General features: G+C 44.9%; 1 protein-coding gene across 2 annotated transcripts in view; it reads right to left on the bottom strand.

The window, feature by feature from the left end:
* The window catches only part of TYK2 (tyrosine kinase 2), a 597160-nt gene that overhangs the window by 315460 nt on the left and 255667 nt on the right, over positions 1 to 26033 (bottom strand). The window contains exon 9 of one of the 2 annotated variants that reach the window (XM_085600754.1): positions 17986 to 18180. In XM_085600754.1, coding sequence (XP_085456880.1) covers positions 17986 to 18180 — 195 coding nt within the window. Of the gene's footprint in view, positions 1 to 17985; positions 18184 to 26033 lie in introns of both variants that reach the window. The other variant, XM_085600753.1, reaches the window with a different exon arrangement.

A 26033-nucleotide genomic window follows, 5' to 3' on the forward strand; every position in this document is an offset into this window, starting at 1 on the left:
TGAGATGTAGTGACATTAGGTGCTCAGTGATCGTGGTGCAGTGAATATATACAAAGTGAAAAAGCATATATACAATTGATCAGAGGAAACACAATATCTCTGGTAGCTAACATAATGGCTCACTGATTTGGACCAGGGGATTTGTTAAGACTGAACCAAGAATAGCCGTCGACGTTTCGACCCAGACAACATCATACAGGGTCTTCTTCAGGACAAAGGAGGGTGACAGCCTAACATGGGGGTGGGCTCCCTTAGGCGTCCCTCTCTGAATGATGGGGGCCAAGAACCTCTCTCTGAATGATGGGGGCCAAGAACCTATCAGGTTGGGGAGGCTCTGGTTACATACTGTGAGTTGAGTGTCATATGATCTTTTAAGTTGAGTAGAAGCCCAAATGTAGTGAATCAGTATGGGCAGTGAGAAGGAACACTGTAAATGTGGATGAGTCACAAGTCAGTTCCTGCTCCTGTCAGCACAACTCTCTGCAGTCTTGGTGGCTATTCTTGGTTCAGTCTTAAACTCTTTCTCTCTTATATCTGCATTCCCAGTGCGTGTGTTTAAATTATGCCAACATTGCTAGCAAACCTATAGTTACAGTTAACATGAGTTCAAAAAGCTGTGGACTCACACCGCCTGAACCATTACTTCCCTGTCCTGATGAGCCGTTACTTAAGTGGCCTGATTGGAAGGATTATTTTCTAAATTACGTGTTGGCTCTGGAGGAAGGGAATAAAGATGAGTTGATACCTTCGAGAAAAAAAAGATTTTTTTACACTGTCTTGGGCCAGAGGGCTTGCGTGTTTATAATCAGATAGAGAAAAACTAAAGAGCCACAGAGAAATCAAATGTGTTTTGGGAAGTGCTGGAGGATTTAGATGTTCATTACTATCCTACTGTTTGTGTTGCCATTGACAAGTACTCTTTCTTCCGAAATAAGCAATTGAAAATGGAAACTGTGGAAGATTATGTGGCAGCACTTAAGAAACTAGCTATAACATGCAAATTTGAGTCATTGCATGACGATCTTATAAGAGATCAACTTGTGATGCATTCTAATAACGCAGGGATAAAAAAAAAATTGTGGGTGTGTGGGGAATCTCCTCTGAATTAAATTGTAGCGATAATAAAGAAGGCAGAGATGTCTAAGAGATGCGCTAAAGCAGCCCTTAAGAACAACAGTGAGGGTGAAGTGTTAGGTAAAGTGTCCAATTCCAAGGAAGAAGGGAGTAAAAGTGAGAAACGTAGTTACAAAGATCCTAATTGGAGACGTTCTAGTCAAAATAAATCAGATTTGGATGACAAGGGTCCAATCTGTTTTAGGTGTTGGGAACAAGGGCCATATAGCCAGAGATAAAAGTAGTCCCGCTATGAAATCCAAATGTGCTTTTTGTGCTATCATGGGGCATTTTGCCACGGTTTGGAGGAGAAAGTTGAACAAAGAAGTGTGTGAAGTGTTTGGGGGACAAAGTAGATGAATAAGATGGTGATATGGATTCATTGAGTGATGAAGGGGTATTATGCATTGATGATGCGAGATGTGAGGATGACGTAGTTATGGGCATATGTTCCCGATCGAAAGGGAAACCTCTATGTGACATAAGAATTGTGCGAGTGCAGATACAGATGGTTCCTTATTCAGGTTCTCCGTACACTATCATACAGTGTTCTGTGTGGGAGGAGACATTTGCAAATGTGCTGAACAAATATTTGAAGCCAACGGATGTACATCCGGTTAGGTTTACAGGGGAGGAGATTCCCATGGTTGGGTTTGTGGAAGAAGAATTTTGGTTCAAAGATAGATCTGCCAGAGGAAAGTTATATGTGGCTGAGAAAGATCTATCTGTGTTTGGATGGGTAGATCAAGGGGCTTTAGGTATAGTTCTAGATTCCAACAGGAGAGACTTAGTCTTATTGCTTGGTGAACATGATGAATCCATGGTAAGGGAGGTTAAGGAGAAGTCCCCAAGTTTTTTTTCTGGCACGGCTGGGAAAATGTGCGGGTTTGTCTATAGGATAGTTCTTAAAGAAGGGACAGTACATGTATGTCACAAAGCTAGGGAACATTCCTATAGGGGTGGGTGAAGGAGTAATGGCGGAGTTGGATGCATTGAAGAGTAAAGGTATAATAGAACCTGTTAAGAGAGCCGAGTGGTTGGCTCTCTTAGTCGTCGCACGTAAATCTGATGGCCGTCTCTGTCTGTGTATTGATCTCAGAGTTTTGAACAAGAATATTGTAATTGATAAGTTTGCTTTGCCCAGGACTGGTGAATTGTTGGGACAGTTCAAAGGGGTAAAATGGTTCTCCACCATTGATTTGACTTTCACCAGGTTCAGTTACATCACCTCCAGTAGAAATTTGACAGCATTTATCACCCCCTTTGGTTGTTACAGATTCGTACGCAGGCCTTTTGGTCTTGCTTTAGGTGATGGTATTTCACCCAAAAAAGGTTTGATTGCAGCTCCCAGTTCGAAAGAGGAGGTGAGACCCTTCTTAGGGTTAGCAGAATTCTATTCAAAATTTGTAAAGAATTTTGCTATGAAAACTTATGGTCTGAGGCAATTGTTGAAATTAAGACATGAATTTCTCTGGAACGATAATTTAAAAAACAAATTTGAAAGAGTAAGACAAGATTTGTGTTCTGCTCTTCCCTTACAAGGATTTGACACCACAGCACACATCATCATAAAAATGGATGCCAGTGGAAAGGATAACGGGTTGCTTTGACTCAAATGTCTGACTCTGGGCAAGAGGTCACAGTAGCATTCGCCTCTAGCTCTTTGTCCCCGGAGGAATAAACATTTTCTGGCATTGAAAAGGAAATGCTGTCCACTGTCTGGGCTATGGAGAAGTTCAGGCAATATGTTTGGGGGTCGTAATTCTCTCTGTGCACTGACCAGATACCTTTAGTGAAGGTCCTGATATCGGAGGGCATTGTTAAAGACACTCCAAGGATAGCGAAAATGACTTTATAATTGCTAGATTTTCTGTATGATGTTGTGTATTTACCGGGAAAAAGGAATCAGGTGGCTGATTATTTGAGCAGATCCCCTTCACTTTGTGTAGATGAAGTTGAAGCAGATTGGGAGGATTATAGTTTAGCAGTCCTCACAGAGAATAATGATGCCATTTCAAAGGAGGAATAGGATTTAGACTATAGAAGGGTTGTATGTTGAGTAAAATGATAAATGTTATTGTTGAAGGGTGGCCAAGCAAGAAGGAGATACAGGAGGCGCACAGAAGATTTTGGGAAATTAAAGATGAATTGTCTGTCAATGATGACAGTTTTGTTCACAAAGGTGACAAGGTGGTGGTACCAGAAGGGTTGAAGGCAAGGATTCTGAACATAAACCATGAGGGACATCTAGGTATAGTCAAATTGAAATAAAGAGTTAATTTGTTATATTGGTGGCAAGGTATAAACACAGATATTAAAAGATTTGTAAAAGAGTGTCTGATTTGTGCCAATTCTGACAAGGAGCAACTAATGCTAAGGCCATCATTAGGAGGAAGACAGCCTCCTGAGGGTCCCTGGGAGTATATAAGTATGGACTTGTTGAGCCCCATTTTGGACAACAAAGAAGAATACAAACATGTGATAGTTATTGACAATTTCTCTAAATGGCGGTAAGTAGAGGTGACTGACCAGGCTGACAGCAAAACATTATTTAATTTTCTGAAGAATATATTTTTGCAGGAGTGTGTTCCCAAGTTCATTCTTAGCTAAATGGTCCCCAGTTTATTTCTGAGAGGTTTGAAAGTTTTATTAACAGGATAATACTTTTGGGAAGAAAACTCCTGTTTAATATCCAGCAGGTAATAGAGATTTGATGGGGAGCATTCAAGCTTCGATTAATGCTTGTGAGGATTAGGTGGAGGAACTTCATAGCACCATTTGTGCGCTTAGAAAAATAGCCACTGGCCCCAGTTATAGCCCATTTAGGATCTTGAGAGGGAGGGATCCCTTCACGAAGGACAACATGGCATGGAACAGGTTTGTAGTAAATGGTCACCTTTCGGTAGTGAAATCCAACTTGAAGAAAATGCAAGAAGTCTATAAGACTTATTATAATAAAAAACACGGAACGAAGGACGTTTACTTATGTCCTTGTGATTGGGTGAGAGTGTAGTTGGGGTTTAAAACAAAGAAAGGAGAGAGTAAGTTCTCAGAACCCATGCAAGTAGGTGAAGTAGATTTCAAATTAGCTATATTAAGTGATGGGAAAGTGTGGCATTTCAGCAGAAGAGCGAGATGCAACAGAATTCTTAACTGGGGAAAAAGCCAAAGGAAAGGATGTATCAACATCCATGTACTGGATGTGGGAGGAAGTAACGAATACTGGAGGGAAAGTAACTGCTCCTTCTTCGGAGGGTGCAATTAGTGACTCTTTGTCACAGCTTCCAGGCCAGTGTGGGGGTGTAATGGCTACACGTATAGGTAAACCAGTAGTTTTACCCAAAAGATTTGAATGTTTTGTCATGTAAAATAGTGTAAGAAGAGCAGGATGTGGTGTTTGGTACATGGGGTACCCATGTTATATTTTTGCATCAGCATGTATCACCTTAACTGAACCAACATGTATGATCATAGTGCCACCATTCTTCTGCAGAAGTCCAATTAGGCTTGCATATATCTTATAATTTCTACTGTCAACTTTCTTCGTGAGGAATCCAGACAATGCCTTTTGTATTTTATCTTAATTTCGTAATGTAAGTATGTAAACTCCTTCCTTGAAGGGATAACTCCTTTAGGTAGAGATAGATGTGCAATAGTATATATGCTTGATATTTTAATTTGTTGTTGTTATTGTGTAAAGAAGGGAGATGTTGTATCCTGGTTACTAGCTCCCTGGTAACAGGATGCCACAGATTCTGGAATACAGAATGTGGCTGGAGGCAGTTGAAGGGAGTTACTGAAGTGGTCAGATGTACCTGCTTGTTCTCCAATCAAGTAACTGCTTACATGCACACTGGAGTGGAAGTGGTTCTTACCTTCTTTTCCTGCTCTTCGTACAATGCATAAATGGCAGCATTAGTGAAGGTATGCTTGCCTACACTCATATGGAGGGCTAACGCTGTGTGTGGACTCTCCACCACCACATTTCCCACCTGCTCTACGAACTCTGGGAACACAAGGACAGCATCCACAAATAACCCTTTCTCCTATTGGTAAAACTATTAACGTCTCCTCATTACAATCCCAACCAGACTTTTTGAAGAACCAAGTCCAATATTGAAGCCAGTCTTGCAGGCACAGTGCATTTTTGACCAAGGGCCACACCTTAGATAGTCCTTGCTTTCATTATCTCCCCTCCGCCCACACTGTGCCCAAGTTCCCTGGGTGATTCAGGTGCTCTTACATATTCTGTTATGACTGCTTCAGGGAAGCCATGTTGTACCTCATTCTTCTTATCTGGCAAAGTATTTTCACCCCTTAGTCTATCAATGATCGCTCTCCTTTCTTGCTCAATATCAGCTGCCATTAGCCTTATCCTTCTTTGCTTGCCTTCAGACGTTCCATCCCCCACTTCTTAGGGTACTCTGGCACCCAATCTGCAAGGTGTCTTCGGGATCCCTGTTCTTTTGGGCTTTGCTAGGCAGCCCAAGGAGCTGTTTAGAAACGGTGCAACAGATCTACCCACTGAAATATTAAGCAAAATGGGAGCCCTCGCAAGTAGGTTACTGTTGTATTGGTGAGCTAAGTAAAGAATGTTCTTACATGATAGAGTGTTTGGAATGCGGTTGGGGGTATTTATAATGTCTTGTAGGATGTTAGTGTGAGAAAGAACGTTGCTCAAGAGGAGTCACCTTTGCTGTTGATGCTTTCCTCTAGTGTGCTTTATAATTGTAGTACTTAAATAAAATAGTAGTATTTAGATATTTATCGGAGTTTCAGTATTATTAAACACTACAGTCACTTTTCATGCTTGTAGAAATTATGTCACTCAGTGGAAGTACAGTCACCATTGAAAGATCTTGGAACAGGAAGACTGTAATGCCTTTAAAATAAATGTCTACCATGTTTCTCACAGTTTCCATTTTTTTCTCCTTCTGCTTGACATAGTGGAACCATCCCAGATCATCTAGGAGAACACTGCTGCAGTGGGATGCATCTTGTCAAAGATCAAGCAATAATCCTCTCATTCCAGGAGGTTACGGGGGAACAGACTTACAGACATGACCTTGTATGAATCTTCCCACTGTACCATGGGGTACTGTAAAGATTACGAAGCCGCATAAATGTTGAAGTCCATTTATTTCAGTTAAAGTTAAAACACCAATGCAGAAGCACTTCCTCTCCGACGCTCTCCAAACACAGCCCTGCAGGAACCCCATCTAACGGCAGTCGAGGAGCGCCAGGAGAACAGGAATGCGCCTTGAAAACATACAATACAAGTATAGAGCGCGAGAGTTCACATGCATATTAAATAATTAAATAAATACAATACTCACACGCTCATGAATCTAAATTACATTACACAACAGGTATTCACTGAATCTTTACATCGTGCCTCTGGGGTAAATTTTACAGATCTTTGGTGTGCCCCTGCAAGGCCATACTTTGTTCCTTTGCCATGATGAACTCCTTTTGAAGCAACCGTTGTTCCACCTCCCAGGAGTCACCCAAGTCCTCCAGAGCAGAAACCTGGTTCCCCAAAGACATTATCACTTGTTTGAACTCAAGTAGGTCCTTTGCTAGGTACCCTCTCAAAGATGTGACGTTTCCTCCAAGATTCCTGAAGAGGTCCTTCGTGAAGGACCTCATCAACAGTGCCTCATTATCTCTCATCTACGGAAAGATGTCCCCTGGTCCTGCCTTTCTTGCCTTGGGTGGAGTCTCTGTTTTATGTGGTGCTAATTTGGTGAGCATCTCCTTAGAGTACTGTCTCTCTTCACTTTTCTGGAGACCTGGACTCATCCTGAAAGCGTAGGGTGCTCTGCCATATGACTAACTTCTGGGTCCTGTGGGGCAATCCGTTCACTTCAGAAGGGCCTCCAGGACTTTTACTGGATTTGCTTTAAACCCTTCTTTCCCACTTGAACCGGTGGCCACCAAAGATAGACTCCTCTCTGGATTTTTGGTTTGGTTAGGGCTACAGCCCCCCTTTGAAAGCTCACAATGATCTACAGGAAAGGTCCTTTAACCCTTTCACCTCTATACCTATGGTGCCCCGCTCTGCACTGTATGGTATTTAAGGCCATAGTTGTGACTGTATACTTGACCAGGGACTCTCTCTTTATGCATTGCACACTCTTTTCAGACATTTGGGTGTGTTTTTGGATAGAAGAGTATTTACCTCCTAGGACATCTGCTAGGAACCCACCTCCTCCTGCTCAAGCGGTCACATGCCAAACTCTACATGCACGTCCCAGGCTGCTTCTTGGGGAGCACTAATTCAATAGTTTCCACCCCTGCTATAAAGTTCAGTTTCTAATATGCTGCCAGGGCCATGCAGCTGCGTCCTGCTGCACTTTGTCGTGGGGTGGACCTGCATAACTGCTTCTCCCTAATGGCCGCTTAGGGCATTGGCAGTAACTGCTGCCACTGTCCCCATCCCCACTGTGACTGTTACTTAACTTCTGCTGCTTGTCTTACCTCTCCTTGTCTGCAATCTGTGGCTGGTGGCTCCAATACACGGTCTGTTGCAGCTGCCTTAGGAAGCCCAAGACACTGACTAATTAAAACCTGCTGTTATCTTGTATGTGCTGCGAGGTCCAGCAAAGACCCACATCATTGCCAGCTTTTCTCACTCAATCCAATGACATCCACAGGGCAGGAGCTGTTTTCTGTTGATCACAGCTCTGCTTACTTGTCCCAAGGCAGCTCAAATGGCAGTCTGGGGGACAGAACATAGACTGTAAGAAGTTGAGGACGAAGTTGAGACGTACATGTCTCACAACTCCATCCTGGCTTCGTTCCCGGCAAATCTATCAAAATTTTCAGACTCCCTGGAAAGAGCTGGCAATGGATTTGTTGGGTTAACACGGACACAGGGTAAAGTTACATCACTGTACTAAATCATGTTTTTAAGTCAATAGAATTAAAAAAGATAGAGAATCCCAAGCGAATGCAGCGTGCAATTTGTGGAAGAATGTTTCTATAGAGAAGAGTTGCCAAACTCCATAAGATCAAATAATGGGGTTCGATTCACATTTTATTTGTAGACTAACTTTTTTGAGAATGTGGAATTAGGCATAAGTCTACTATTTTATATTCTCCCAACATCAATAGGTAGGTGAAAAGGTTCAAACTGAGAGATGTAACACATTTTGTCGTGAAATCAATACTGAAGGTTCAAAACCTATTTCTCACAGGGAGATGTATAGTAGAGCTCAACGGAATGTAGTACAAAAACAAAACAGAAGTATATGAGAATATGTTTCAAGGAAATCTACAGAGTTGTCTTGGGGTTTGGTTTTTGGTGATTTGGTTAAGGTTACACAATTTGTAAGGAAAGTAGAGCCGCAGGTTTTTAAGGTTGTACGTGTTAGCAAGGCCTCAGTCCAACTGAACAATGGCACCTGATGAAGACCACAAATGGTAGGTAAGTACAAAGATAACTCTGATAAGGAACATGTAGCATAAAACTTAAACAATCCAAATTTCAGTAATCTGCCCTTCTTAAGCAACTTAAAGGTTACTGACTTAGCTCCTATATTTTTGGGTAATACGAAAGTGGCTTTCTGGAATCAGTCGGGTTATGTTCCCAAATGTCTAGCAAATCTGAATATTCCTGTTCGAGGCTCTGCGAGAATAATTAATTTGCAATAGAAATTTGAAGATTCTGATGCAAATTGACATTACTGCTATTGCACTATAAATTGTAGTTTATTTCTATTCCTTCAAATTGTCAAGTTCTTTACTATTAATGTTTTTATATTGTTTATAACGGGCAAGCGATGTGTAGTAATTATTTATTTTCCTGGCATGAACTTCAGGATTTCTGGGTTTGTAACTTGTGCGACCTAGGAAAAGCATTTGCCTATCTTCTTTATGGATAATGAGGAAACCCAAAAAATGTTGGTCGGTGACCGACGTTTACCCAAGCGCTATAGTTGGAAAATCGATGCTCTCAAATAGTGCAATACAAAATGCGTATTGACTGAGAACACAGTACGTTAGACCTAGCTTCCCTTACCCTCACAAGTACATCACAGCACAAAAAGCACAGAACTGGTGATCCTCACAGACATTTGAACCACTCATACACACAGCTCTTAGCTATAGAGATACAAAGCAAAGATCCACAGAAGTACAACACATTTCTCACCTACACCATTATTCACAGACAAAAAGAAACCTGCTCCTATTCCTCAGTCAAGAAAAGGAATAAACATTTGGTAATTTCATCACATTAAAAAACACCCGGGACAAGATTAATCTCACAAAGATAATCTTAGGTAATGCACAGATGAACACACGCAAACCAGTGCTTTCTTTTAGAAACCGCTAGAAGTTAACCGAGTGCTTATGCTAATGGAAACGTGATCACAGAACTAGCGAAGAGACAGAAAATGGAGTGAATTAAACTAATGACTCACTTTGAAGTTAATACTCCTACACTGAAAACGTTCTGTTTTTAATCAATATTGCTTCTAAATCATCTGCACACATTATGCCTTCATCGAAGGAATTAGGGATGATGTACAAGTTACTTACCTTCGGTAACAATGTATCTGGTAGAGACGATTCTAGCCGCAGATTCCTTAACGTAGAATTATCCCCAGACGTGAGACTGGACCCGGAAAACTTTCTTTGCCCCAGCATCTCTGCGCGCCGGGGGGCGGTACCACGCGACTCCGCCCTGACGTCGTCCGCGGGCATGACGTCAGCGAGGTTACATAAGTCCCACCCTGGCGCGCTGACATCAGTTATCTTCTGAGAACTTTTCCGCGCCACAACGCGGAGCCATCACAAACAAAACTGTGGAGAGTGTGGGAACAGTGTGCAAAATATCAGTGAAACAGAAAAGAGAGAAACGAAAGGTGAGGAACAACACCAGTTGGAAAAGTGCCAAGCACGAAGGTACAAAAGGTCATAGCAGTGAAATCCATAGCAGTGAAGGAGGAGATCACCGCTCTGAGGAACACCTTTGCAAGCTAAGGCGACATCCTCCCTGGAGGCAGAAGCATGTGAAAAACGCCACAGCAGAAGAGAGAGAGAGAGAGAGAGAGAGAGAGAGAGAGAGAGAGAGAGAGAGAGAGAGAGAGAGAGAGAGAGAAAGAGACTGCAATCACAATCCACAACAGTGAAGGGCAACAAGCCCGGAATAAAGGAGGAACAGCAATTCACCCCCAGACGACACCATCAAGGAGGGCCGTATCCCCTGAAAGGAGCGAAAAGGCCAAGGTACAGGCAAAAAAAAAACAACTTAGAGGACTGCAAGGGAATCAGAAACCCCAAGCAAGTAAAACGGAGAAGAGTAAAAGCAGGCCCCTACACTAGAGAAAAAGGCAGGGTGCAGGGATGCAGAAGCACACATGAACCAACCGACCATGTATCATAAGGGAAGGGGTGGAACAATCAAGCAGAATGAAGTATCCGGTCCGGGCAGAAGCGAAGCGGACACGTACAGAAGACAAACCACCCGGAGGGAGGCGAGTTCAGAAAACCAGACTGAAGGTCCTCGCAGAACGGGGAGGAAGGGCGGGCCGTGAAGGAATCTGCGGCTAGAATCGTCTCTACCAGATACATCGTTACCGAAGGTAAGTAACTTGTACATCTGATAGAGACAACTAGCCGCAGATTCTTTAACATAGAATAGATACCCAAGCCATACCCAAAGAGGAGGAGGGCCTGCCAGAGAACCTCCCCAGTAGGAAGAAACACAGGGCCCCAGCAGGGGACATGCCACGGGGACAAGAAGGGCGGCCCAGCCCCCACCAAGCAGAAGGAAGCGAGAACAAGGCGAAGGGAAGACCAGGAGACCCCAGGCCCATTCAAGGTACAACGGCCACAAACCCTCGTAGGGACAGACAGCCGCAGAGGAGCACCCAGGAGGAAAGAACGACCCCAACTGCAGGGAGAAGAGGTAGAACCGGAGGCAGAGCCTGCCGTAGGAAAACACACAGCGACAGAGGACAGCTGAACAGGCATCAGCCGCAAGGAAGCAAGCAAGGCAGGAACGGCTCCACAGCCAAGGAACGCAGGCATAAGAAGAAAGGCACAGGTGCGCAAAGCTCCAGCAGAACAAGAGGCAGGGGCACAAGGTAGCACAACTAGGGCCACGGCGGTGGACCAGAACAAGCAGACGTGCACAGCTGGCAGCATCATGGAGCAGCGCACCAGAACAAGCCAGGCGCAGGCCGAGGGCAGAGGCCAGGAAAATCCAGAACAAGGCCCAAATGAGGATCATTCAATAGACACACACCGACCCACAAAGAGAAGTGGCACCAGCCATAAGAGAAAAAGGGACAGACACGGAGGACGGACCAAGCCATCAACAAGAACACAGGAAAGCCAGGAGAAACCCAGCCACCCTGGAACACCAGACAGAGGACCAGGCCGAAACGCCGGACAGGAAGGCGGAAACGCCACAACACGACACCGTAGACAGAATGCCAAACTGTCAAGCGATGTAGTGAACACCGAGAATGACAGAACCCGGAGAAGCGCAAACTGCACCCGGACAAGATACAAGAGACCGCACCAGCGGTATACAGTGATGCCAGGAATGGCAGGGAACCCGAAAAAGGGGAGACCATACCTTCCCAGCGCACGACAGAGCTATGCAATAGCTACAAGTACCCCACATAGGGTATGATACGTCCCAATAAAACATGGGAACACCTCTTAGGGAGAACCCGCAGCAGAGGACCAGAACATAAAAGTAGGGTATGATATGTCCCAAGAAAACATGGGAACACCTCTTAGGGAAAAAAATCCCGCAGCAGAGGACAATAACATAAAGGACCTGCAGATAGAACCACAGACGGCCTGCCAATCAGCCAAACAAAAAACATACAGAAGGCCCAACCTGAGGACACATACGGGTAGACCAACAACCAAAGAACTACAAAAGTCAGAGGGGCTGTACCAGCAGCCAACAGCACAAAGGGGCCAACCTAAGGACCCCGAAGGCACGCCAACCCACACAGAATACACTGACGGCCCAACCGAACCACAAGACCCTCGCAACAAAAAGGGTAGGATAACGCCGCCCATAAAGTAGCAGAGGACCGAAAAGCCAAGCTTGCGGAGGGGGAGGAGGACGGAGCCCCGCAAGGAGCCGCTGAATGGCGGCATACGCATGGGTGTTAAAAGCACCCCATCAAAGGGCAGGTCAACGAGACGCTCCCTCAGATTCTCAGGGAAAACGCTATCCCTCAGTCAAGCATGGCGACAGAGAGCTACTGAACTTGCTATTGTGCGGCCGAGAGCATCAGAAACATCCAGGGCCAAACGAAGAATAAATGTGGCCAACTCCCGGCCATCCATCACATGGTGCCGCAGATCAGTGCAGACACCTTCTTGAGAGGCAGAAGACAGAAGGGACTCCACAGAATCCCATAAGCTGGAAGTAGCCCTGGCCAACACACAAATCGTGTTGAGTGCTCGCAAAGCAGCACTAGAGGAAGCGAAGAGGTTACGCCCCCATGAATCTAACCACCAAGCCTCCCGTGACGGAGGAAACACCAAAGGTAAGGAAGGAAAAGCAGTCTGCAGAAGAGGGCCCTGGGTAGAAGGGTGGAAAGAAAGGCAGACTGGGTCGTATGGAGCAGGACGGTGGCAGTGGAGGAGCGACTGGGGCACCGGATCCCACGTGGCAGGACACCCCCAGGCCCCCAGAAGATAATTATGGAGCGAAGCCTTGAAGGGAAGACGCAGCTTCCGTTCACCAGAGCCCTGATGGAGAACCACCAGCAAATGATCCGTAGGGAATGGGGTGGCGGGGTCGTCCATGTGCAAAATGCCAGCGGCCGTGGAAATAGCCCGGGCAAAGGCGGCACTCGCCTCTGTAGGGTGTTGTGTGGTGGAAAGCAATTCCTCCATGGGCGACGGCTGTAAACTAAGCCGGCCATCTCCGAATCCAGCTGGCGGTAGAAATGGCCAGCCACGGAATGGTGGAAGATTCACGGACAAGTGGGGGACCTGAGGTGCTTCTGGGGAAGGCTGTGGCCGCTGGGATGGCGAAGAGCCCTCCCTGGAAGACGACAGGGAAAAGGCCACGATGCGGCGGCCCGTCTCCGGGGAAGAAGAGAAAAAAGTTGAAGAACCTGCGGAGAGGAGGGGGCCTCTGGAGACGAATAGACGACCCGACGCCGGCACAGCACGTAGAGTCTGCCACAGGCGCCGGCGTGATGTCGACCGGCGCTGGCGGGAACGCCAAGACAACCTCTTCCACCACTTGCGCTCTAAGAGAATGGGGCGGGGCCGGCTCCGGGTCGGCAAAAGAACGGTGCCGAAAAGGCGCCGACTCGACCTCCGACGAAGCAGCCGCCTGCGTGGAAAGAAGAGAGGGACCTTAGGACACGCCCTGGCCCCTAACCAGCACCCGCGGCGCCGCCAGGGTCGACAGCCGTCGGTGCCTGAGCAGCGTCAGCTCGACTTCTGGCAAGGCTGCCGCCTGCCCAGATGACCGAGGAGGACTCTTAGGCGAGCCGCAAGTCCCAGCGACCTCCCGCAACACCACAGGGACCCCCTCGGGGGTTTGCGGTGAGGCAGAGGCACCATGGGCCGAAGAAGGGAACCCCGTAGGGCCGCACCCCGACGACACCACACCTCCAGAACCTGAAGCCGAACCCGTCGGCGCCGGAGCCGCCGGCGACGCCGCAGAAGGCCCCGCACAAGGCAAGGGGTCCATGACGTCCCAGGAAGAGGAGGAGGAGGGGCCAAGTAAGCCTGTAGAGCCGCAGCATAGGCCTTCATTTGGGCCCTGGTCGCCCCGGTGCCGGGAAACGACGGGTAGGGTGGCGACGAATGAGGCCGCATGTCCCGTGGAGAACACGCGGCCTCTGCAGAGCGGGGACTAGGCCTCGGGGACAAGCAATAAGACTTAACGACAGGCAAGCGACGCCCTAGGGGCCTCGGTGACGGGCGATGTCAGAATCGGAAGCGGCGATTCTTGGACCCTTCAAAGGGGGACGGACGCGGAGACGACACCGATCTGGACAACCGAGCTGAAAGGAGCTTCATCCGGCGCTCCTGCCGGGACTTAGGCTTCAGATACTGGCAAGCATCGCAGTCCGAGGAATCATGGTGCTCGCCCAAACACCACATGCAAATAGAATGAGGGTCCGTCACCGACCTCTGACGCGCGCAAGACGAGCACGCCTTAAAGCCCGAAGGCATTCGCACACTGTACCACAATGCAAAGCGTGAAAAGAAGGCCTGAAAACAGGTCAGGGACACGATCCGGATCCGCGTTGCACGCGGAAAAGAAGGAAACTGATGTCAGCGCGCCGGGGTAGGGCTTATGTAACCTAGCGGACGTCACGCCCGGCGACGACGTCAGGGTGGAGTCGTATGGTACCGCCCCCCAGGCACGCAGAGATGCTGGGGCAAAGAAAGTTTTCCGGGTCTAGTCTCACACCTGGGGATAATTCTATGTTAAGGAATCTGCTGCTAGTAGTCTCTATCAGATCATGTTTTACATCTGGTTATCATCAGTCTTTGTAAATCACCTCCAACAATCTTTTATCAAAAATATACATTTACATCTCTCCCAGCCATTCATTTTAAATAAATGAACCCCGATAATCCGGAGACATTACTGCCAAAGGCATTACAAGCCTCCAGTGGGTATGGTAGACTCTGAAGAAATACTGCACCTTGCTAACTTGTGTTCACTGCGTTTTGTTCATTTATGAATTTCGTATACTGCTAGCTAACCGCCATATGGATTTTTAGTAGCACGATTTGAGAACAAATGGCGGAGTTCAAACAGCCTTGGTGACCAGAGAGCACTGTGCATTTACGAGTGTAATCAGATATCTTGTGGTACCTGTTGCACTTCATTTGAGGCTTCCTATACCCACCTCACTCACTCACCCTGATCTGGGGCCTGGCTTTCTCAAAGTCAGGGGTGGACTGGAAAGCCTCGAGCGGCACAGTCCATCTACCAGTAGCTAGATTGAGTTAGTAGCAAGGCTGCCCCTGGTCATCCTGCTTTTTTATTAGTTCCTGAACTTTTTTGTGTTTTCTTCATTTTCCCTTGGCCGATGGTCTGCACAGATTTCATCCACTTCCCGCTTTGCCTTTCACAGTTTCCTTCAGTGTTTTTCCCTTCCCACCTTCTGAGTCGGTGGATTAGGCAGGCTTTTGTGCCAGATGGGGTCAAATACTCCTCCATAAGAGGCTCCATATACAGTCATGGCTATTTAAACTTCAAACTGCCCACCACCGTGTAATACCGCTGCCTCAGACCCGTCACAAACTAAATGACCTTCACCTTAGCCCAAAAGCACCGTGCAAGCAGGTAGAAAGTTCAATATGCCTCCTGGTGCCAGGACCACCAGACACTTGTCCCATAGCCCAATCACACCTGCACTCTAAAAACCCAGTTGTCCACCCCTCACATCTTCCTCTTCAGCTCCTCTCAGCCCGAAAGATCTCCAGACACCCATGAGCACCCTGCTCCCCCTTCTCTGTTCATACTATACCTTGATGAAAGTATATCTACCGGACTCCTGTTCTGAGGGTCTCTCTTCCTTCTATGCAGCAGCCAGGCCCCATAGGCAGTGCACCTGCTGCACTCTAATCTCCATGACCCTGCCTCCTTACTGCTGAGATCATGACTCTGCCCAGGCACAAAGAATGAGTTGTGATGCATCTACATTAAAATGCATGCAATTCCTTAATGCTTGGATTGTTTTCTGAGGACAGGCCTGGGTGCTATCACCACATTTGTGACTCAGTAAACAAGCTTGGGGGCTCTTGCCCCTACCCCTCCAGTATTAGGTCTGTTACTGTCCTGACTGTGCTCCTTCCTCTGCCCCAACTTCACTACCTCCTACGCTCAATGTGATCACACCTGGTGACCCTCCCGCCCGAAGCACTTAGGGAGCATTACAGTTAACAGTCCTATTCCTACCACTATAACGCTCTTTAGCAGTTGGCAAAGGGAAATAAGCATTTCCGAAGAGGAATTAAAGAAAAGGGGTGGGGGTCTCAAAGGTATGCCGGTGCAGGGTGAGGAATAAACTTCCACAAATAGACCAGATCCGATGGCAGGGCAGAAGCGTGAGACGAACCAAATGTCAGCTACTGTGATCTAAAGGTGCTGCCATCACCAACCGTCCCTTTTGGCAAGCCCAAGCTAGTGCAAACCAATGTCGCTAAGCGACCCGGCCCGCCATTTTTAAAAGCACTGGCATCACCATTCAGATTAGGCAGTACATTAAAATGAAGAAACACACTAGGAAGAAAAACGTTATACAAAAATGAAAGCATCATAAAAAATTAAAAAGAAAAGTTCAAATAAACATTTTCATCTTTCAAGAAAAAAATGAAAACGTGAAAAATGTCTTATAGTACTGGCATCATTTTTTTCATGATCAATTTCAGAATTAAGATGACAAGGTTGGGGGTTAGATACTGAGGTTAAAGCTGTTTGAAAGATTACAGTTGTGTTAAAGTTTAGAGATATAGTTAAAAATGATATGGTTACAAATAATTTCGAGTCAGTTCTGTGCTTTTTTTTAAATGTAACCATAGGATTAGTTGGGGTTATGTTTCAAACTAGGTTTAGGTTTTCTGTGTTTCAGGGTTTAGGTCGTAGTTAGCACCGGGGATAGGATTACTGACATTCCATTATTCCCCGTATTTGTCAATACAATGTACAATGATGCAATTCTTTAAAACGGATTCAATATAGTCATTTTCTGTTAAACATTTCTATTCTTCGTTATCAAAAGCATTCTCCATATTGATGTTGTTGGGATACACTAGCGCTAAGAGTAAATGGAGGCATACTCGGGGATTTTCCTATGTGACATTACTCTGAAAACAATATAACAGGATGCCACATTTTCTAGGCTTTTTTTTTACAATGGCATTTGCTATGTTGAAAAAGTAGGATTTGGGTATACCTTAGCAAAAACTACAGCTCGGGTGCACTTCTGCAGTTTACCCTGCAGCGCACCCATAATTAAGTGCACCCAGTGTAGCCGAGACAGTAAGCATGCTTTAAAAAAAAAAAAAAAGTGCTGTTCCCAGTGCAGTTGCAAATGCCTGCCTGATCTGGGAATAGTGGATTAGTAAAAGGCAGACAGGCAGTATGAAGACACCAGCCAAGGTTTTGCTCTAGGCCGTGGACCCAGCATATCATTAAAGGGGTGGGGCAGGAATTCCTCTGGTGGGTGAGCAGTGTCTGATCACACCCATCTGCAGTGGTATCCCTGGGAGGGTTGGTGGGTCTCTTGAGATCCCTTGACCTTGCCCTAAAGGTGCTCTTGGGAGGCTCAAACATGTTTGCCTCCGTGTCCATGTCTGTAATACAGCGGGCTCTGAAAAGGAAAAGGCTTTTTCATTTGACATGGCAGCCCCACCACGTAAATGTAGGAAAGCTTCTTTGTAATTGCGCCAGCACATATTGAATCAATGCGAACTGTATTACAGAAGGAATCACACAAGTAACTGTGGCACCTTCTCTGGACCAAAGTGCCCCGAAGGAGAGCACAGACCCACTGCTCCCCTAGGGCACTCTGTATAATACTTGCCCTAGCTGTTTATCATCTGGGGAATATTATTTCATCAGCACACATTGACTGTCATCAAAATGTCTAAAAGACACAAATAATTTGGGAACAACTTTAGGAAGAAACTTTCTTGGACAAAGTAGGTAAATCCTGCCTTCAAAGGGTGTTTGGGTTACAAGTGAAATGTTGTGACTTTAACATGAGTTTTTGAACTTACAATCTCGCAATGGCAAAAACAAAGGCACTCATTACGGGAACCAAGAGGGCATGTTCAGGATCCTTGAAGCTCAGTTCCACGATATGCTTATGATGTGATAAGAGCCAGGGACTTCCATAACAAATAACTTACCAGACACTTGTTGTCTTGACGGTTGATGCTCACTTTCGCTCCACTGATGACAACATGGGTAATTTCCTGGAAATCGCAGAATCGCGACCACTTCGGTTCATTTTTTTCCGTGGGCTGATGCGTGGGTTTATTTTTTTCCCCTTTCAATAGGCTCTTCTTCCCAAAATAGAGTCTGTGGTTGCTGCTCTCAGTGTTCTGCTGTTAATCAATTGAAAGAAAAAGCAAGTGATCACCTGTCATTTAGCAAAAAGCCCTCCCAGAACCCAAAGAAAATGACCTCTTGGGCTACAAGCTGGTGACGAAACAGGATGCTCTACAACGGAGCTATGCAAGTCTCCATCCCCATCATGGACTCCAGGCAGCCTCCATGTCTCTTTCTACTAGCCCTTATTCAAGCCGCTGGCCCTAGAATCTCCCACATGACTCTTCGCTGCATGCCAGTACGAAGAGAAGAGAGTCTATGATGGTGATGATGAGTGGTTTTATCGCTTTGTGCTGCCAACCAAGGGCCTCCAAAATACTCGCTAACATAGGAAAATATAACACCTGGGATTCAGAAGTGCACAGTAGGCGTGACCATATGCCCCTAAAGAAGACAATACTAAAGCACGTAGGTGACTCTGGTAAAAGATACAAAGCATACCCTTCATTTTATAAAGAGGATTAACAGCACAGACGGGTTTATTATTCAGTTCCCTCAGTCATATTCTGGGGGAAATTAGTGAGACTCAAGGTCTAAGAAGAACAAGCAACATGAACATTTAATAAATATATCAGTAAATGCATCTAATCATCGGTGACAGGAGATAGTAGTCTATTCCTGTAATCTGAAAATTACACCAGCCAGAGCACTGCTAACAGCAGATGAATTCATAAGCCAGGAAGGCGCTGCCTTATTTATACAACACTTCAATTAACCAGACATCAGCAATTCAACAAAGGACCACTACCAATATGTTCTGGGGTTAGCCAACAGACGTCGGTGATACAGACGTATGTCCTTAACAAGAGCACATAGACTGTAGGTCAGAATTCCTCATGAAGAGGACAACTACTCTAGGTGAGGATGTACATAAGTAACCAATGCCAGCCACTGGTTAATTTGTGAAAAGAAAGTGCTGGGTCTCTCGTGAGGAGGCAGCTTGCACCAGTCCATTTTTTCTGTTAGCGCTGCCTAACACAGAACCAACTACTAACCATGACAGTGGGGAGATGATGTGGTGTAAAGGCCAGAGATGCCGACTTCGAAGCTGGGGAACCAAGTTCGAGTCTTGGAGTCTGCTCAACATCCTGTGATTCTGGGCAAATCACATAATCTCCCCGTGCCTACCAGAAATTGATGTCCTTTACTGGTGCTCATGAAAAGCACAGGTGTTGATGATTAAGTACAGGGGCTGAGCACCGGAAACCACCGGCTCAAATTAAGCACTGATGCCAGCATGTGTCATACTTTTCCACTGTTGCCTGTCTGAATAACGGCCCACTATTTTCTGCCCAGTTTACGCTCCTGCTCAGCCACACTCGTGCCTGTATCCCTACACTTGACTCTGCTTGTTGAGGTATCTCAGGGCTGGATGGGCATACTCCATCACCTCTGGCACAATCAATGTTTTATATCCAGGATACCCGATCTCACAAACAGTCTTCACCTCGACTCAATAGTAGCAGGCTCCTGTTCATCTATTTCCCTTCCTTCTCCAGGCTTCCAATCCTTCTCACAATCTATGCTTCACCCTACTATTATATGGCCTGATGAATCAAAGCACCTTTTTTCATTCTGCCTATGAGAATATGTGTTATTACAGATGATCCAAAGTTAAAGAACCTCCTAATCTGTGACCAAGAATGCTTCAGTTTCCTGAGCTCAGCTCCTCCAACCCGCTCCATTGCTTAGATTGGCCTACGTTAATAACCAGTGGACAGTTCTTCCTCCATCTGCCACCTGTGGTATTGTCAATACTTTCTACGGTAACCTACCAGGATGAGTTCATTCTGCACCTCTTTCCTGTCATGAGCTCTTCCTGCCCAGTTCTTCCCCAGACTGCTTCCTGTGATCAGCTCTCCCCTACTTAGCGTCCTGCGCCTAGCTCCTTCTGGGTTTTATTTTTCCTGTGCTCTGTTCCCCTTGCAACTGGTTACATTGCTCATCTCTCTCACATATCTTTTTTGCTGCAGCGTATTGTTCATGAACTATCTCCTAAGCTCATCTCTTGCCAAGTCTGGATCCCATGTTTAACACCTCCTGCAATGTCTTCCATTCTTACTCAACTCTTTCAACACTCCGCTTGTGTGCTGCATTTTGCTCTTCATGCCTAATTACCCACATGCAACACTGTCCTTGTTCACAGATCCCATTATCATGGATTCCTGTATTTATTTCTGGTACTCAGTTTATAAACTCAGTTTTTTCGTACACCTCTTTCACAAGTCGAGTGCTTGCTGTTCTCTTGAGTTGCCCAATTATCACAAAAATTGGAATGTAGCCTAATTACACGTGGCAGAAATTAAATATTCCTCCCATTACCTTTTTATCTCAGTGAGACACCTTAATTACAAATGGTATACCTAGATGTGTATTCTGTGCTTTCAGTGCCACAGGATTCAAGATGGACCTCAATGAGGAGGGACAACAAGGTAAAAACTGGTAAGGCGGTGTTACTGTTCTTGTTCAAAAGGAACACTGCCTGGTTATTCGGACTCAACAGCCAATAAGATGACAGGAGAAAGGCTACTTTGCAAAACACTGAACCCTCTTTGGCGTGGCACACTGAATTAAAAATGGTACACTAAAATGTGGCCCAAAATAATTACCTGTGGCTGTGAATAATTCAAGTTTTCCATCAACCATGTTTTAGGTCTCGCCTAGACAGCACATGTGCTGTGCTGCGAGATGCATTATTTATAATTTAGTGGGCTTACAACCCGCCCACAGCCTACAATTAGTTGTTTTCATTGTCACTCCCAATTGCAATCTTTAGATCGCTTTGCACCCATAGCTTCCCTTCCTTTCTTGTGTGAGCTCCTTCCTGAAGCATGGACTAAGTATACGTGTTTTTCTGGTCTTCGTTCTTCCTCATCTTTTTGCAATGCATTTTTTTTTTTACATTTTAGATACATTTCAGTATTATTCCTGGACCTGCAATGTGCCTTCCTACTTCTTATTAAAGTTGCTTTCACCCATATCTGCCATCTCTAGTGACACTTCAGTTACTTACACCCACAACTCTACTACTCTACACCACTCTGCTCTAAGTTACTCTACTGTACACCACTCACTCTAAGCTACTCACCCTCCACTAACTTTAAGCAATGCTGAACAGCAGCCACGCTGCTTGCTGCACAACATGTCTAAAAGACATTGGCAAAGCCAGTGGCTCTCACATAAGAGAGCTACTGGATTTGCCAATGCTTGTTATTTTTTCTCATTGAGACAATTTGTAAATGCTGAGCCCCTTGCTCGCTGTGTCATTACACTAAAGCCGCACCTCACTGATAAGGCCCAACACAGGAGAAACTGGCCTGGTGTTTCTTTTGGTCCGGTCTGAAACGTGTGTGGTCTGAGTTCAGGCTCAACGGAGCTGATGTATGTAAAGTTGGTCCTCTCTAGAGTGACATGGTGCGCAAACAACTGATAAACATGATGAATATGGCCCATAGTCATATCCAGTGGCTAAGAATAATTGAAGTACTACTTTCAGCACTTTTGTAGCTTTTGTTACTGGGCTCTTGCTGTGCCCGTTTCCTTTTCTTTGCTCTCTGCAAGGTTTACAATACTCGATCTGCCTTACACCTAGTTCCTCTGTTCGTCCTTCTTGTACGCGCATGTAAGACTCTGGCAGTTTTCTCTATTTGGCCTTTCCGGTGCCCATACCTGCACTCATGCCCTCCTGCTCCAGTTTCCGGTCATCAGTTATTCCTGTGCTCCTTTCTTCTTCTGCTCTCTCCATGACGTCTCTAGTACTGAATTTGTGCCCATTCCCTCCGCTGAGATGTTCCCATGTGTATGTTCACTGAATTATGCACCACAAGTACTGCTCTTTCTGCGCTCTATTTGTCCTTTCAAGAGTTTCTCTCTCCAAATGCCCGATTCCTGAGCTCAGAACTTTCTGGTCCAGTTTCCTGTTCAATACTCTCTCTGTTCTGCTCCCAGTGCTCTGTTTTTTTACATTAATTTGATGTGCTCAACAATTCTTACGTGTTTAATTAATCCTGTAGCAACAGTTACCTGCACTTAGCTATTAAAGCATCTTTTTTTCTGTGCTCGATTCTTGCATTGTTTCCTGTACTTAGCTCTCCCTGTCTCTGTTCTACAGCCAACTTTTCCAGAGCATATTTCCAGTGCTCAAGTCCTAATGCTCCTGTTTCCAGTAGTCGATTTGCCCTAAGCTCAGGTCTTCCAAAGAATATGCTAACATCGTTCTCTGCCTCGTGCCAGCGTTTGTTTATTCCCCTGCCTGTTTTTTGGTCTCAGTTCTTGCTAAACTGTTAGTCTTTGCCACTTTCCTGTAATTGCACCTTTCTATGGCCGTTATCTGTGCTCAGATTTTCCGAGTGCTCAACTCTTCTTGGACACTTGACTTTCCTCAGCCTTTCCTTTACTTTTTTCCATGCCAGACATTACAGTGCTTATTTGACGATAATAGCCCTTCTTAAGTGGATATATTGTGAGTTACACTGATCTTTTCCTAAATCATTTGTTTGTGCTCAGATTGTTCATCTTTTTCATGTGCTCTAAATTTTTATCTAAATTTTATCATGGACAATAAAACAATTTAGTTCGGTACCTTTGGGTGAGCAATGGAAGCCTTTTATTCCTCATCCCTACATTCTAACTCTGGCTGCCATATTACTTTGAAAGAGAAATCCATAGGGACATTATTTTGTGGGCATTTTCCGGTGATAACCAGAAAGAATGCCACTGGTTGAGAGCTATCTGCCTTTATGGGCAAAACATTGTAAGCTTGTCTCACAATACGAAGTCCATGGTTAATGCCCGATTTGAGGCAAAATCTCTCCGTTGAAGGTAAAGAGAAAGCTCCTAACACCATGTCAAAAGTACGTATATTAAATTCATGGACATTAGGTTATATCTGAGCAGATGTGGGAATCCAAAACACTACTTCAACCACAAATCCTGAGAAACAGTAAATAAGAAATGCCTATAAAGGCAGCACTTTTTTCCTTGTTGTTGTTTAGGAAAATGACCTAAATGTAAAAAATGACCAGACAAAACAAGAAAAAAAATGAAAATGTACATGGTGCCCCCCTGCTGACTGAACAGTTCCCCTTACTTCTTTCTAAGAACAAAAATGTTCTCGTATGGATACCATCAAATATAGAGCTAACACAGCACCTCACTTCAAGGCAACAAGGGTCACCATAATCCCAGCATGCCTTGCACACAGATATTTGCCCAGCGATTAAGAATATCTCAAACTATTGCCTTCATTCCGCTGGCTGTCGGGGTTGGGGGTGGCTATGGATATGAATTTAATAAAGAAAATCTTGATGAAGAACTGGAGTTACAGGTAACGCTTTCTTCTCTTTAAAGGAATTGCCATGAGTATTTATAATCATTAAATAAAATAGCAAGCTAATTCCTTCCTAGAAGAATCACAATTGATGGAAGAACAAGACAAACAAAATGTCGTGAACACCTACTGCACAGAATTGCAGAGTAAAACTGGACTACTCGACAGCAAACATTTACAGAGAAGACAAAGCTAAATAGAACAGTCATGCTCTCATGACCATGACTAGAGGCGTATTTTGTCCTTAGGAAACTTCCCCAAGGAAATCATGTAGCTAGGCAAGAGGACTTGGAATTCAGTCTATAACAGTCAACAATCATGATGTATCAACACATATCGACACATTTCCCAAAGACACTGACTGGGTTTAAAACATCCGGCCCAAGATGCTGTAATTGAAACATTATTATGTAAGAATGAGGCAGAAAAATAATCTTGTGAAACACTATGCCTCTATGTAGAACACCTTATGATAAGCAAACGTTACCAAACAAATAACGTTTAGGGTATATCAATGTCTTTAAGGAATCGCTGCAGCAAATCAACAATTGGAATCAATAAAGATCAGATCAGATCAGAAACAGCTTTATTCGATTTTTAAAATACAAAACCATAAAAGCAGATATGCATCACATTTCATTCATTAAATCAAACTTCCAAGGTTAAAAAAAAAAAAAAAAAACAGCATATTAAAAATGATCTAATTCATAGAGATCCTGAATCTAATAACGGTTTTTAGAAACATAGAGACCGAAAATATAAGAAATTCATCGTCTAACATTTGTAATCTGACCAGCGCCGCTCTACATTGTCTCAACCCTAGCTTTTTTAAAACTGGTCGAAGAATACTTTTTCTAGGTTCTGAATAAAATTTACAAAAAAGAATACAATGAATGGAGGATTGGACAGAAATCTGGTCGCAGGGACAAGGAGTAAGTTCCTTAAGCCAGCAATTCTTCTCAGGGAATGTGACCATTCTATAGAAGATGTCAGCCCTAAAACGAGCTAGCAGCATACGAGTATAGCAGCTGGGGACTAATTTCAAGTATGGTTGGATACCCGGGTTAGTAATAAGTAGCTGATTGGCCATAACAGAGCTCTTGCGTTTCTCTGACATCCAGCGTTCCTCTGAAAGGAAGTGCAGACAGATTTGCTTAAGCTTCTTTCTTGAGAAATTCGTCATACTAGCTGGAGAGTTAAAGAACTCCGGATGGCCTAACTCAGTAAAGAATTTCCTTACATAATTGAACCAGGGGATTTTCAGTGCTCCATCTAGGCCTAGGCAATCCTTTATTATTTCCCTGTTCAGGACTGTCTCAGTTCCAGACCAGACTTTATGCCACAGCAAGATGGGCTCCAGTTTGATGAGATCAGCAATATAGGGCACGCCCAACTCTTGATGACAGGCATAAGAAGAAGTTGACCCCGGCACAGCCAATAAATACCGCAGGAAGGCATTCTGGCAGATCTGAATTTGAGTACTTGAGGTGTTCACAATCCCCCAAATTCCTGCACCATATATTGCAGTTGATACACACTTAGCTCTATAGATATCAAGCAAGACTGGTACCGGGCGACCTCCAACCCTATTTGAAAAATGTTTAACCGCCCCAATTGCTCGTGAGAATGCTAGCTTTCGGGAATCACCTGCCGCTGTCCAAGTTCCCTTATTGTCAAAGGTGATACCTAAATACGAAAAAGTATTAACAGTCATGATTTTCGTGTTAGATAAAAATGAATTACAGCTGAGATTATTCTTTTTTGTACAGCACATGTTAAATGTTTTGCTTATGTTAATCTTTAGGCCTCTACTGCCCATATATTCGGAAAAGCTAGTAATCGATCTCTGGAGACCGATTTGGGTCCGGGCCATAATTACAGCATCGTCTGCGTATAGGAGAATGGGGATAAAGGAGTTACCAATTTTGGGATAATCCTGCTTATCTTCCAAGAGGTGAGACGCGACCGAATTAATATACAAGTTAAATAAAAAAGGTGCTAAAATACAGCCTTCTCTCACACCCTTTTCTATGGAAAATTTGGAGGTACAGTCCCCCTTTTCCCCATAACGTACCCTTGCGCCCGCCTCCCGATATAGTTCTCTAATGAATATAAGGAGGTTTGGGTCCACTCCCATTTCCTGCATAGTTAGCCAAAGTTTATTGTGGTTGATGCAGTCAAAGGCCGAACTTAAATCCACAAATGTAAGAAATAAGTTCTCTTTTTTTGCCTCGACGTATTTGGCTGCTAGGAGTGCTAAATTCAGACCTTGCTCAATTGTGCCTAGACCTTCCCTAAAACCGTATTGAAATTGGGAGAGAGTACCTGTGTCGTTCACCCATGCTTGTAGTTTGTCGAGTATGACTCTCCCCGCGATCTTCATGAGTGAATCAAGTAAGGAGATCGGTCTGTAGCATTTAGGTGAACTACGATCTCCTTTCTTGAAGATGGGTACCACAATGGCTTCCTGCCAGGTCTTTGGGAAGCCCGTTTTAGTGAAACTGTTAAGAACGTTGG

The sequence above is a fragment of the Triturus cristatus genome, chromosome 4_2 (genome assembly GCF_964204655.1).
Source record: "Triturus cristatus chromosome 4_2, aTriCri1.1, whole genome shotgun sequence".
Taxonomy (NCBI): Eukaryota; Metazoa; Chordata; class Amphibia; order Caudata; family Salamandridae; genus Triturus; species Triturus cristatus.